The following is a 15,207-nucleotide window of genomic DNA, read 5'->3' as shown; positions in this document are numbered from 1 at the left end:
AGAGACAAAGATAAGGAAGTAGTGGAAACACTGGAGAGTATCTAAAGAGGTATAAATAAACTTTCAAGTAGGAATGACCTTGTGAGAGCTGTAAGCAGCAAAGAGGATAATGGGTAGGTTGATAATGGGTGGTGTAAGAGGATATGCAGCATAATAAGGAATAAATCAGAGGCCATGGAGGGACTGATGGGGAAGTTGCGAGTTATGAGACAAATAAAGATATTCATAGAATGTATGTACCAAACAATGGAAAATGCATTAATAGTAAAAATAAAGAAGAAATAGTCAAATAAAAGTTTGGTGGATGCCAAAAATGCCATTATAAAAGACGGCAGAACTCCATTGAAGTACTGCCTATTGGAACACAGCAGAAAGGAAAACTGAAAAGGAGAGGCTTACGCACTCAGCTGGACACATGTTGGAAGCTGGTTGATCCATGTACCTCTTATCCTTGACCAGAATCCAAGACCATCCTTGTATTCCATATCTCTCTGAAAGTGATCGTCTTCCAAACCATCTATCAGAGCTGTATAACCCGCATCAGAGGATTCTCTACTAGGTTCAATGACTTACCTAAATTCAACTTCATATCATGTGAAGACCTTCCTTATCTGATCTACGAAGGTTCAAATCGATTAGGTGAACTTTTCACTTGTACACTGGACTTTCAATCCTTGTGCAATTGCTCATTTACAGTATTAAAGCCCTTGCATACCTTTTAAGATAACCCTATTAATAGTGGCACATCATGTTCCTACAGTGATTCAAAGCAGAGAATAAATAAAAAAGAACAAATGAGAATTAGTGAAACCAGCAGAGGCAAGAACACCGCCAGTCTGCAGAGCAAGAGTTGGGGAGAGACACAAAGCAGAGGGAATGGCTGGGATCGCGGCTTCCATCTCTTGGCTGGGGAGCCAACTCTCCTGCTGCCACAACAACCTCCCAGCTCTGGCCTTGTCTCTCCTACTACTTGCTCTGCTGCTTGATTACATCAAGCGGAGGAAGAGAAGCAGCCGCTGGCCACCAGGACCCACCCCTCTGCCTTTCATTGGGAACTTGCTACTGCTAGATGTAAATAACCCACATAAAACTGTTCAAGAGGTAAGTACTGGCTGCACCATCTCTGAGGACACTGCATGTTACTGAATGATTGCATTAGCCAAGCTCTTAGTATTATTTAATTAGTTAGACAGCTAGTTATTACCTGTTCTTCAGCCTAAGGCTACAGGGCAGGTAGTGGCTGTACTAGAATGCCGACCCCCTCCATAATATTGCACAATATTCCGCTACAGTTTTTGTTCTCATTAATTGATGCAGATTGTCAAACACATACACACACACACACACACACACAGAGAGAGAGAGAGAGAGAGAGAGAGAGAGAGAGAGAGAGAGAATTAATTTTTGACACAACCCTGCTACCAATGTTCAATGGCCTGCCCAGGACACTAATACCATTACAGTGATGGCTTTAGTATGAGAGAATTGGGATTACGGTAGTAAGGAGAATTTTCCTTTAAGTTTGGCATTGTGTTGTTACATTGGTCTTTTTATGAACCATTTTTAAAAGTCCTCAAGGGTTTCTTTGTTTACATGATGCATTTTCACTCCTCCTCAACCAAATGGAAGCAGTCTGTAGCGTGCACAACAGCAACCCCAGTGTCTGACCACCCCTGCCGCCTCCAAGCCACCAAGTGAGGCTCTCCACCTCCTCCCTGCCCAGAGCAATGCAAAGAGGGCAGAGGTGGAAGGGAAGGGCTTTGCTAGCACTGCTGTTGCTGCTGCCACAGGAAAATTAGTACAGTATAACCTGTATTTTTGGACTGCATTGATGTTTTCCCTTAATACTGAAAATAATTGGCTAAATTGTAACATTTACTACATTAAAGAATTTAGGGGAATCTGGCCACCCCCAACAAACTCATAACAACATATTCTGGGGAAATGGATTTTTCCTGAAACATTTCAAGCTTGTAATTAGTTTGTGCTTTTTGGATTTTCCCATATATATTGTGCTGCAACATTATACCTTCCCTACTTTTATTGTCCTTTCCCCCTGGATAATTTTCTCCCTTTCCTTCCTATTGATTAAAGCTGGAAAAAAAGTTTGGACAGAACCTCTCACCGTGGGGAACCTTTTTGTATCTGCCTTCCAATAGTGCGGATGGCAAGACATTGAATTTGGCTTGCGTAAATGCCTTTCTAAATTTGGGGGTGACCAGGTTTGACAAATAATTGGGAAGTGCTGGAGCCATTTTGTTTGTCCAAAGTGTGGAATATACCTCAGCTTGGGCTAAATGGTTTTGTAGTTTGGTATCTCTAATTCTCATTGAAATGTTCATTTTTGCTTGGGTGCTCCTCTCTCCCTCTCTCTCTCTCTCTACCCTGAGAAAACTAGTCTTTCTGTCTATATATTCTTGCGAAATGATTAAACATTTTTTATTAAACACCTCAAGCCTGAAATATGTCTGTGCTTTCTGGAATTTCCCATATATATTGTGCTGCAACATTATACCTTCCCTACTTTTATTGTCCTTTCCCCCTGAATAATTTTCTCCCTTTCCTTCCCATTGATTAAAGCTGGGGGGAAAGTTTGGATCAGTCATCTTTCTGCAGTGTGGATGGAGAAATATGGTCATCCTGAGTGGGTTCAAGACGATAAAGGAGGCCCTGGGACAAAACCCTGAGAACTTTGTTGACCGAGCAGCAGTTCCACTGCTGAATCTAATAAACCGTGGAAAGAATTGCGGAGGTGAGTATAGCTGATACCCTGATGGACTGAATATGCAGTAGGATTGTGACCCATCTCCCCTCACATACAAAAGTAGCTGAGGAAGGGAGAATTTGGAGAGGATGGAAAAATGATGGAAGAAACGAATCAGGAGAGTAGGAGAAACAAGCAGCAAGTGAGCAGGCCTGCAAGTGGGCCAGGATGGCACTTCAGGTTGTAAATGAAAGACTCCATTGCCTGGGAGAAGATACATATTCATGTGACATGTCAGGGAGACTTTTCAGGAGTTTGTTCTTCTTTCACTCAGCTGTAAACAACTAACAGAGGTAGGGACAGGAAGGTGGACTTGAAGCGTTTGAAGATTTATTTGCAAGTTAATCATACAAGTGAGCAGGACAGCTACTACCTGCTGGCTGGCTGTCAGCACAAGATGGCAGGCAGCAAATGTTGTTCAGTCTCTGCCGTTGTCTATGGACTCCCAAGGCCAGAAGAATGGGCCAGCAATCTAATGCGGACACTACTAGTCTTCATTTTTAAAAACAACAACAAACAATAACAAATGCAAAGAATTAACTAGTTCTTTAGACAAATGGTAAACTGTCATGAACCTATTCTACATAATATATAAATTAATATTTATTTTAAATAATATATTATTTTACATTATATGCATATTTATTTTATTTTACAAACCTCAGGAATAGTAGTAGCAACATGCGACAATGGCTGGAGGGAGCAGAGGCGATTCTTTCTCTCCCTCCTCAAGAACTTTGGGAAGGGGAAGCCAACGCTTGAAGAAAGAGTGTCTGAAGAAGCTGGATACTTGTGCTCTGAGTTCAAATCCAAAGAAGGTACATCTCATTGTTGGGAACATTCTTCCTGCTGTGGGATCTCATTTGATGCAAAAACGCTAAGAGGATTCTATAAAGCTCATTCCTATCTCAATATCTTCTCATATTTCATTTTTTAAGCATATAAGATGATGACTAATAATTTTGCAGCACTATAAAGAATGCAAAATTTATTATGCCATATGCTTTCAAGGGTTAGAGTCCTCTTTCTGAGATGCACTGAGTGCAAACCTAAATGAGCAGACAATATAAACACACAGTGGTGGGAGGGAATTAAGGTCATACAAATAGAAAATTCAAGAAGAACAGAGAGAGATACATAAAAATGACATGGTTCCATTGACACTTAGCAATGCAGTTGCTGGTGAAACACAAACTTCCTGGCATTGGTAAGCTGGGTGACAGGTGTAGTTTGATACACAGCTATAATATCAATTCAAGAAACAAATGATAAAATTGAATGTCTTTTTTGCCTTCATTTTTGCATTTTCTGTTACAAACATTCATTTCTTTCACTGTGCTATTCTAGTTTCCCCCCACCATCAGCTCTTTTGAGCCTCTAATACAACATCTAATACAATGGTAATTATCTATTACAGCCATGAAACATCTCTAGTTATTTCCTATCATAAGAGGACTTCCCAGCCTATCTTTCCTTGACATTCTAAATTTCCATTTGGTTTTGCTGCAACTCCTTGGTTTATATTTTCCTCCCTTTTTTATATACTGTACAGTGGTACCTCGGGTTAAGAACTTAATCCATTCCAGAGGTCCGTTCTTAACCTGAAACTGTTCTTAACCTGAAGCACCACTTTAGCTAATGGGGCCTCCCGCTGCTGCCGTGCCGCCAGAGCACGATTTCTGTTCTCATCCTGAAGCAAAGTTCTTAACCCGAGGTACTATTTCTGGGTTAGCAGAGTCTGTAACCTGAAGCATCTGTAACCCGAGGTACCACTGTATCTCCTTTTACCCTTTTTTGCTGATGTTCATAAATCTATCCCTGCTTGTATATTTAACATTATTCCACTCTTTTAAAAATATGTTTCTAGTACCGGTAATTCCCACTCACTTATTATTATTTTCTTATCCATATTTCTTATTGTAGCTGTCATATTGGCTGATTCTATAAATTCTTAGTTTAATCAGCCACTAATCTTTTGTCAGTCTTGCCTTTTCTTTTCACATTTTCATGTATGCTATCCTTGCCACTGGTGTCGCTTAGAGGAATAGGTTGTTTGTTTTAAATAGTTTGTTAATTTGAAAGTATTGAAACCAGTCACTCACAAATTCTGAAGTTTCTTCTCTTCCTTTAAGTCCTACTTCGTCTTCTTCGATGGTCACCAGATCTCTATAGGTTCCCCATTTGTCTCCCATATTCATCTTCTTGACAGCCACTGCTTCTGTCGGTGATATCCACAGAGGTGTTTTTCTTTCCAGGAGATCTCTGTGTCTCCTTCATACATTGTACAGATTTCTTATTACATGGTTGAAAAAGTCCTTGTGTGCTTTTGTTTTGCCATAGTATAGCTAGCTATGCCAGCCATTCCTTAGATCATGTTCTTCTAGGTCCAGGATTCCTGTGTTTTTCAATTCAATCCCTTCCTTCAACCATACTAGGTAAGCCGCCTCATAATACAACTTCAAGTCTGGTAGCGAAAAGCCTCCCCTCTTTTTGTCATCAGTAAGGATTTTATATTTAATTCTCGGCTTTCCCCCCCTGCCATACAAAATTGGTCAGGTCCTTCTTCCATTGAATCTGGGGAACTTCAAATTCTTTTCCATGTACCAGTATTGACAGCAACATGGTTAGTGCTCTTTTAGGACCTCCTCAGTTCTGACTGCTATGAGAAAGGATTGGTGGAGTGTGGGGGTGATTAGATGCTGTGAGGTATACAGCTGTTCAACTGTGTTATGTGGCAAAGGATCTCAGGAATTAAAAACTTTTTTGAGGGGTGAATAAATAGTTCTTGGTGGCATGTGATTGCTACACCTTTTGGATCTTTTTATCTTTGTTAATTTGTATCTTTAATGGAACTTTTCTGTGCTTTGTGAATGGCGCAACAATATAGGAACTGCCAGTTCCATAGGAAAGACCCACACAATTGGCTCTGCTCACATCCAGTCCCTAGCCATATAGGATTACATTATGGAAAATTGCTTCTTCATGTTTGGGACTGTGCTTGCGGGGAACCACTGAAAAGGATATACCAAGAGCTCAGGCCACAAGTTTCAATATAAGGAATAATTCCTACTCGAGAGTTGAAAAGAAAAACGTATATATTCTGCTAAGAATAACAGTTTGAAGCTAATAGTAAATTTAAACACAACATGTAAGTACGATAGTTTTAAGGTAAAACGTTTAAGTGCAGAAATAATGTAGTTTCAAATATACAGTGATATAGTATAAAGGTACATAAAATACCAGTACACAACAATTATTTTGTACAAGTCTCAATGGCAGTCAAAAGGAGTCCATATTATATAGAATCAGAATAAAGAATAAAGAATCAAATAGGGCCGAAAAGGAGTATCCGGAGTGTGAATCAGATGTACGACTCAGTAGTGGTGACCAGGACAGGGCCCTGTTTCGGAGTAAACGCCTTCTTCAGCTGGTAATATCAAATAATATGTCAAAATAAATCAGGTTCTTCAATACCATAGATCATAAATATAATAAAGTATATACATTCTAAAGTGTATTAACACATATCATGATATTTGGTTCCATACCTCGGTTTTTTGAGGACTATAAATCTGTTGGAAGTCTATATCATTTAATTCTTTTATGTTTCTTTTTCAACATGCGTCTAGAAATAAGAATTTACAAGAGTTATTATTTCCAGTCAAATTGTTTGTGAAAAACGGACATCAGATGAGTGTTTTCTCACCTTAGATAATGAAATCCAAGTTTTCTTGCGTTTCTCTGTGCGTTTTCCATTAGGGGGTGAGATAATTGTCTTATATGTGTGTCTGTGGAGGAGGAGGAGGATAGGCGGGGAACCACTGGCAGAAGGCTTTCTTTATTGTTTAGACTTCCACATCAACCTCCAAAAACTGCACTCCAAAAACTGCTGTACAACTTCCATCCTATCTGACCGTTGGCAGTGCTGATTGGGTCTGTGAGAGCCAGTGTGGTGTAGTGGTTAAGAGCAGTAGGCTCGTAATCTGGGGAACCGGGTTTGCGTCTCCGCTCCTCCACATGTAGCTGCTTTGTGACCTTGGGCCAGTCACACTTCTTTGAAGTCTCTCAGCCCCACTCACCTCACAGTGTTTGTTCTGGGGGAGGAAGGGAAAGGAGAATGTTAGCCGCTTTGAGACTCCTGAAGGGTAGTGAAAGGCGGGATATCAAATCCAAACTACTACTCTTCTTCTTCTTCTTCTTCTTCTTCTTCTTCTTCTTCTTCTTCTGATAGGTGTTGAAGACAAAGATACTTGGAGGATGCCAAATTGGAGAAGACCAGCCTAAACAATGGCTGTAGAATGAAAAATGGGCAATATATGATAACATACCTCTAATCTGTTCATTGTTCTTACATCCCATCAAGGTTCTCCTTTTGATCCACAAATCCTCATCTACAGGGCTGTTAGTAATACAATCTGCACCCTAACATTTGGTGGCCGCTTTGAATACAGTGATGAGAAATTCCTGAAAATAATGCATCCACTTCAGGAGATCTTGAAGGAAGTAACCAGAAATTTGCCCCAGGTGCCGTCATGCGTTTGTCTGGGTATTAAAAGGAAACAGCAATTTGGGGTTTGATGGGTCAACATAGAAAGGGGCAGGACTTGTGCCTGTGTGTTTTGTGTGGTACCACATCCTTGACTGCCCTTCAAAATATCTCTAAAACCTGGAATTCTTGAGGGGAAAACGGGATAGGGGAAGAACACTAGCTAAAGAGAAATACAGGAAGATTAAAACATGAACATAAGCAATCAAAGTCAAAGGTGGTTTGTGAAAAATATTAGAGGCAAAATAAACCCTTTTATAATACAACTTTAAAAAGAAAATTAGAAAGACAACAATTCCTTTAATTAAAAAAACAATTGCCAATATGTTACTAATAAGCATAAACAAAAGGAGGAGGTCAAAATGATAATAAACAAAATAATAAACATATCAGATTACATAAAATGGGAGAAAGTAGCATCCACTAGTATTTTGACAGATGCAAAAAAGCTCCAGCCCATCAACCTATGGTAATTCAGCCCAGCACGTGACCCAAATTGGCCCATGAGGCCATTGCGACCTGCCTGCCACCTGGTGTTTTATGTGATATAGACTCTCCTCCCTGGAAGAGAGGGGAGTGGTTGTGGGCGGGAGCCCGAGCACCGCCCTAGCAGGGGGCATTAGCCCCCTGCCTCCACCTCTCCTGGCTGGCGCCCACGCCCCTCGGCAGGCACCCAACCAGGTGCCTCCGAGGGGGCGTGCTCAGCAGCCTTTTGCTGCAGCGCCAGCCTCTCCCCGGCCTCATTCTTCACCGTCGTCTTGTCGCGAGTCACCCACCCTCCACTCCCTTTGAGTTAGGGCTTAGGTCATTGGCCTTGCTATGGACCTTAGGTTGGTCGCCCTGGTTGTCCAGGGGGCCTGGTAGGAGTTTTTCCATTTGGCATTAGGCCTTTTTTGTTTTTTCGCCTACCTCGTAGCAATCGTCACAACTTTTGTGGTATTGGTGGGTAGGTTAGGCATTGGAATAATGTGTTGTGGTGTGTCGAAGGGCTAGGTGTGGCCATCACCTATGCCTTCAATTTTTGGGTATTCCGTTAAAGGAATCTGGCGGTCGTGTATTCCGTCCGATGCCTGCTTGGCGGGAGGCCATGGCACGACCCTCGGTGACATCAGGGGAGAGCCTATAGTTGGATTAGCATCAACAGGCTCCACCTACTGGTGAATAAACCCACTTGCTTGAGAGATCCAATGCCTAAGCCAATACCTTTTCACTGCTGTAATCAATAAAGTTGTGGCCTTTCCTTGCCCATTAACCTTATATCACGTGTCCTTGTGTATTCATTTTGCATTGCGGGGGTCGGGTCCTCGAACCACAACATGCAGCTACAAATGAACAATCAACAGCTTAAGGGAGCTCCCAATTGTTCATTTGCAACTGGGGCTCCCTTTCAGTGTTCATCACCCAGACAGGCTGAGATTGACTCCACTAGAAAGTTCTGCATCAGGGGAATGTGAAGCACTTCTTCCACTACCTTGACCTTGGAAGCCCTTTAGGTTTAGGGAATAGGATATTTGAAGGAACTGCCTTCTCCTTCCTATGTTAGCCTGCCTGCCTATTGAAATTATCACCAGAGACTCTTGTATATCCTAACATCCCCCTCCCAATTATGGCTAAGGAGAGGGCATTATATTGTGAACTATAGGAACAAACAAGAGTCCTTAAAAGTACCAAATGCAGGAATTGGGGGAGGAAAGGGAATGAAGCCACATAAGCGTGAAGAAGTAGCTAGTTAGGAACTTCCTACTAGAATGCAATTTCCCTTCAAGTGAAATATCTAAGAAATGTCTTCTGTATCTGAAAACGAGATGTTTCTTCCTTTTGTGATTTCTGCTACACCAGCTTCTTGTTGCGGGATCCTGGTTTTCCTGTTTTCCTGGACCTCATCGTGAACTGCAGAAACGCTATGAAGAAGTTAGCACTACCCTAAGAGAGATTGTGAATGAACATAAGAAAACCAGAGACCCCACCTTTCCAAGAGATTTGATTGATGCATTTCTGGATGAGATGGATAAGGTGGGGAGACATTTATGGACTCAGAACCTCTGGGGCTTCTTTTGTAGCTTCTGCCTTGGGATTGATTACTTTTGTTTAGAATTTGTGCCATCTAGACTATGCCAGTACAACTGCAAGACAGCTCCCCTCCTTTGTAAGAAAGCAGAGGAAGAAAACGTCTGTGAGGAGGAAGGAAAATTATAGAGCCCTCCCTTCTTTCCCCTGCAGTCCACATCTCAGTGCTGCATGATTCAGAGCAATGGTCTGCGGCTATTAAATGGTTCAAACATTTAGGCTTTCAAAGGCTTTAGGCTTTTTTTTCTGCTTCTAAGAGGTGAGTTCTCAGGGCAGAGTAGTAGGGCAGTTTCCTTTTGAATTTGAGAGCACTGGCTTCTTGAAATACCTGTGATGTTTGCTTTATTTACAAATATAGAAGCAGAACGTACCGGAAGCCAACAGATACTCCTTCAGTTGAGAGCAAACCTCACAAAGCATAACGGCTGTACCCTCAGTTTCCACAAATGACTTCTAGAAGTGTCTCTTCACTCTGTCGCATTTCCACCTGCAAACAGTTTTGGGCTCCTTCACTCTCTTTCTGCCCATCTGCATGGCTGGAGGAACTTCACTTTCTCTGCACTCAACTTTCACCCACTTGCCACCCTCCAGATATTTTGGACTTCAGTTTCCATCAGCCCTCAAGACATGTGGAGGCTGGCAGGTTGGCGGCGACTGATTCCAACAATCCCTACTACATGTGCTGCCTCAGCATGTGTAGTGGCCATACACAGGCCCCACATGCACCAGTTTGGAGTTCTCTGCTGGGGCTTTTTCAGGACTTGCACACAGATAGAGTGATATCCTAACCCAGCCCTTGCTGTCTGCACTTGCTGTGTCTTGAAATCAATTGTGCAGGGTGGGGCTTACTTGTCGTCGTCGTCCCCCATATTTTATTCAAGTTGGCACCCCTGCACCCAGCACATTTTCCAGCAGGGTCAGCAAGAGTGGTGCTCAGGGGGAGTCAAGGGCTCTTCACCAAGAGCCCCCTCAGACCTTGCACTGGTGTTGCTTGCCACCAAACAACCGAAGATGGAATTCAGTATGTAGTGGGACGTTCAGCCCTGCACAATTCAGGTCTAATTTTCCAAGAGACTTTTAGTAATATTGGATGCTGAGCAATGCATGCGCAAAGGCATATGTGGCCTCAGAAATCAAGCTTGTCTTTGTGCATTCAGTTATGATGCCTCTTGGCAGATGTTAAGCAGTTGTTTCTCTGGAACTGGAGGGTGGGGTGGGAAGAGAGGGGTGATTTCTCAGTGTAATTATGCCAAAACAAGAGCTAGGTTGTATTAGATGTTACTTAGGGGTGGGGGCTGCCATGTTTTTCAACAGCCATGTCTAGTTTTTGGAAATGTCTAGTTTCCCACTATTTCTCAAGGAACCGAGCAGCTTTTTCTCTATTCACTTCACTTCGGTCTGATACATATCTTGCAGACTATTGATAACAAGGGCAAAGATCATTAGTACACACTATTCTCTCACAAACGTGACATCGTATTGTGCTTTTTCCACGTGAGTGACCAACTTGTTGCATTTCCTTCAGGCTAAAGGGAAACCAGAGAACAGTTTTAATGAACGAAACCTTATCAATATCATTTTTGACTTGTTTGGGGCTGGTACTGACACAGTTTCTTCCACCTTGCTCTGGGGACTGTTGAACATGGTCGATCACCCTGAGGTTCAGAGTAAGTGATCAATATTGGAGGAAATGCAAGACCCTGTGAGGTATCTGTCTTTTTGAAGGCTAGATGACAGTCCAGCAGAATGAGCAGAATTAGCTACATGGGCTGTGCAGTTGCTTTATATCTGATTTGGATTCAAAAATAATCAGGAGAAGGAGTGGCTTAAGAAATCAGTATATAAATAATAACAGCAATGATAAAATGAACCAAAGTAGAAGCAAAGCAACTGGAACCCAAGCACTTGGAAAACAAAGCTGTTTTGCCTAATACAGTAGGATCATGTCTTTCATGAGGGATAAGTTTTGGGTTGGTAGCATGTAAAGCCGAAATTGCTTATAGTCAGAAGAACCTTCCGGTAACTACCGCCACATGATAAATCTTATCTTCCAAGTTGGCACAGGATCTCATGGGACTGTTTCAGATCTTGCAAGATCTTTTAAAGGCCTGTACAGCTCACACAGGAGTTTCCCAGAGCCCAGTAAGCAAGGCAGAGAGCTTAAAATGTCTTTCCATGCCAGGTTTTCTGGCTTGGTCTACTCTCCATCTCTGCCCACCTGATTACTGTCAGGTCTATCTCATGTTCCCAGCTGAACACTACCCTTTCTTTTATTTAACAGCATTTGTATACCACTTAATTGTAAGTAAAACCTCTAAGTAGTTTACAGAGTGCTCCCCACAGTGTTGTTTGGTTTATATTGTATGCTACTGTTGATCTATTTGCATCTTTCACCTTTCTCAAAGCAAATAGTGGTGGAATTGAAGCTAGGCTGACTATACAACTCAGCTGTTTTCCAGCATTTCATAGGATCAGATAAAACTACCACCTGCTAAAGACTGAATCAATATTTGAGTTATTTTGAGGATATTCAGCAGACCTTTAGTTGGAGACTCAAGTTCAAATCTCTGCTCAGCGTTAAAATTCATAGTGTCCAAATCTGTTGAAACCATAAAAAACAACATGCTACAATCAGCTTGGAGAACTGGAAGGATTATGATACATATGCAATGCATTAATACTCCTAAATTAATATTTCCAGAAAGGGTCCAAGAAGAAATTGATGAAGAGATTGGCAGGGTACGATCACCTGTGATGGAAGATCAATTGAAACTGCCTTATACTTGCACTGTGATACATGAAATTCAACGTTGTGCTGATATTTTACCTGTTGCAGCTCCATATACGACACACAGAGATACTGAGGTCGGCAAGTTCATTATTCCTAAGGTAAAGGTAAAGGTAAAGGGACCCCTGACCATTAGGTCCAGTCGTGGCCGACTCTGGGGTTGCGGTGCTCATCTCGCTTTATTGGCCGAGGGAGCCGGCGTACAGCTTCCGGGTCATGTGGCCAGCATGACTAAGCCGCTTCTGGCGAACCAGAGCAGCGCATGGAAACGCCGTTTACCTTCCCGCCGGAGTGGTACCTATTTATCTACTTGCACTTTGACGTGCTTTTGAACTGCTAGGTTGGCAGGAGCAGGGACCGAGCAACGGGAGCTCATCCCGTCGCAGGGATTCGAACCGCCGACCTTCTGATCGGCAAGCTCTAGGGTCAGTGGTTTAACCCACAGCACCACCTGCATCCCATTCCTAAGGTACAGACCCTGAAAAACACACTTGTAGAAAAGGAATCATTGCTGCTGCATCAGAACTAGGTTGATCACTTATAAAGAGGCATGTGAGAGATCTTGATGCTCACAGTAGCAGAAGTCAATTGAGCTGGAATAATAATAATAATAATAGTAATAATGATGATGATGATGATGATGATGATGATAGTTTTATTATATATAACTCACCCTTCTGACTGGGTTGCCCCAGCCACTCTGGGCAGCTTCCAACATATATAAAAACATTAAACATTTAAAAACTTCCGTATACAGTGGTACCTCGGGTTACATATGCTTCAGGTTACATACGCTTCAGGTTACAGACTCTGCTAACCCAGAAATAGTGCTTCAGGTTAAGAACTTTGCTTCAGGATGAGAACAGAAATCGGGCTCTGGCGGCGCGGCAGCAGCGAGAAGCCCCATTAGCTAAAGTGGGGCTTCAGGTTAAGAACAGTTTCAGGTTAAGAACAGACCTCCGGAACGAATTAAGTACTTAACCTGAGGTACCACTGTACAGGTCTGCCTTCAGATGTCTTCTAAAAGTTGTATTGTTACTCATCTTGGCTCAGGGATCACATGACTCCATACCCTCCAACATTTCCCCGATGAAAATAGGGACATCCTAAAGAAAAACCAAATTAAGTAGGTTTTCCAGTTCAGTTTCCAAGCTGCCACTGATCTGGCCCTTTCCCCCTCCAACACCAGGTCACCCTCATTGGCTTGATCATATGGCTCAACCATCTGTCCGGACATTATGGTACTGAGCTGAAGTGCCATCTGTCAATCCAGCAATCCATTTTCTTCACTGCATAGCCAGGAACATTTCCCACCGATAACCTCATGAGTACAAGAATTAGATCTTGTAAACCAAGCAAACTTTAGATAAAAACTCTATTTTATTTCTTGTGGTGATTACATTACTCCATGAGAGGTCCGGACTGTGGCAACACAAGAACGGGCCTTTTCTGCAGTGGCTTCTTATTTGTGGAATGCTCATCCTAGGGAGGCTCACCAGGCAAATTCATTATATTTAGGTGCCTGGAGAAAATGTTTCTCTTTAACTAGGCCTTTGGGCAATTAACATTCTATGTCCTTTTAACTCTGTTTGTGAGAGCTGGATTACTGGTTTGGTTTGTTCTTATGTATTTTGTATTTTTATGTTGTGAACTGCACTGTGATCTCAGATGAAGGGTGGCATACAAATTTCATAAATATAATACATTTAATAATAATTATAATAATGCATTTCATTTTCAAAAAAGAAAGCCAGCATTGGATTCTAATCTTTGTTTCTCTGCCATTTTAGGAGACTGTCGTCTTTAATCATCTGTCCTCTGTGCTAAAGGATGAGACAATGTGGGAGAAGCCACATGAATTCTACCCAGAGCACTTCCTGGATGCAGATGGGCAGTTTGTCAAGCGAGAGGCCTTCCTACCTTTCTCTCTAGGTAAATGCAAAAGAGGAATGGCTGAGGTATAAGAGGAAAGATTATAAGCTGTCCTGTTATCTTCCTTTCTCTTTCCCACATGGTAACAAGAGTAGCAGTTTTCCATAATCAGCTGCCTTGAAAAGAGACTCATGTGTAGGCTCATGTTGGCTGGCTGCAACTGATGGGAAGAGGAACTTAAGAACACCTGAAGGGCCACAGGTTGCCCACTCTGCTTTCGTCTTCACACCCTTTTCAGTGTCACATAAGTTAACACCAAACAACCAAAACAGTTTTATTCCTTAGCATTTCAAGGAGAATATGGGCTGACAAGCCCTTAAAAGCACAGGCATGGGTCGGAGGGGCTCAAAATCAACATGAGCTGATTAGAACTGAAGTTTCAGAGAGAGAATGGGAGGGTTCTGTGCTGTCCTTCCTCCTGATCTCATGCTCAAAGTATTGTGCATCCTTTTTACACAGGTCGTCATGCTTGCCCTGGAGAACAATGGGCCAAAATGGAGCTCTTCCTCTTCTTCACCAGCCTCCTGCAGCATTTCACCTTTCGCATTCCTGAGAACTATCCAAGGCCCAAGACTGAAAGATTATTTGCCCTGGCAGTTCATCCAGCCCCTTTCCAGATTTGTGCCATTCCTAGATGATGTTTCCAAGCGTAGTATATCTAGCAATCTAATCATCAACCTCAAAAGCAACTATACAGCAGAAACCAGGAACAGCAGTTTTTAAAATTAATAGAAATATTTATGTATTTCATAAAACAGTAGTATTCATGAAAAATATCAGGGCGTTTTACAACAATCATATGTAAAAACATTCAATAAAAATCATATTAAATTTCAAAATCAGAATCAACTAACTACAGTTTAGGAGTTAGAATGGAAAAAAACCAACAGTGGGAAATGCAGGGATATAAAGCATGATCTGAGGTGAGGATAATAACAGGTAATAACAACCAGATGATAAATCATTAGGAACTATGCATAAAAGTAGCATGTAATTTGGCCCTAATGTTATACAACCAGTCTACCTGTATGGTACATTGTATATGGCTAAGAAGATGCTTTTCTATGTGGACTATAAGATTATTCAGCATTCAACAAATAAAAATATAGA

The 15,207-nt window shown here is 41.9% G+C and overlaps 1 protein-coding gene across 1 annotated transcript; it reads left to right on the top strand.

Moving 5' to 3' along the window:
* The first annotated feature begins 175 nt into the window (after nt 1-175).
* LOC128422542 (cytochrome P450 2D14-like) lies at nt 176-15,200 on the top strand. Its single transcript, XM_053406646.1, has 9 exons — nt 176-1,101; nt 2,581-2,752; nt 3,430-3,582; nt 7,128-7,288; nt 9,150-9,323; nt 10,903-11,044; nt 12,079-12,266; nt 13,956-14,097; nt 14,557-15,200. Exons 1-9 carry the CDS (start codon nt 877-879, stop codon nt 14,733-14,735), a joined length of 1,536 nt encoding a protein of 511 aa, XP_053262621.1. The 5' UTR covers nt 176-876; the 3' UTR covers nt 14,736-15,200.
* The last annotated feature ends 7 nt before the right edge of the window (nt 15,201-15,207 follow it).

The sequence above is a fragment of the Podarcis raffonei genome, chromosome 10, assembly GCF_027172205.1.
Source record: "Podarcis raffonei isolate rPodRaf1 chromosome 10, rPodRaf1.pri, whole genome shotgun sequence".
Classification (NCBI taxonomy): domain Eukaryota; kingdom Metazoa; phylum Chordata; class Lepidosauria; order Squamata; family Lacertidae; genus Podarcis; species Podarcis raffonei.
This window is presented reverse-complemented; position numbering and strand designations above follow the sequence as displayed.

What these genes read in the sequence shown, in the direction of transcription:
- LOC128422542 (XM_053406646.1), top strand. Translation starts at nt 877, where the DNA reads ATGGCTGGGATCGCGGCTTCCATCTCTTGGCTGGGGAGCCAACTCTCC. An exon ending in GCAAGTTCATTATTCCTAAG is followed by an intron (nt 12,267 to 13,955) that starts GTAAAGGTAAAG and finishes CTGCCATTTTAG; the next exon opens with GAGACTGTCGTCTTTAATCA. An exon ending in CTTCCTACCTTTCTCTCTAG is followed by an intron (nt 14,098 to 14,556) that starts GTAAATGCAAAA and finishes CTTTTTACACAG; the next exon opens with GTCGTCATGCTTGCCCTGGA.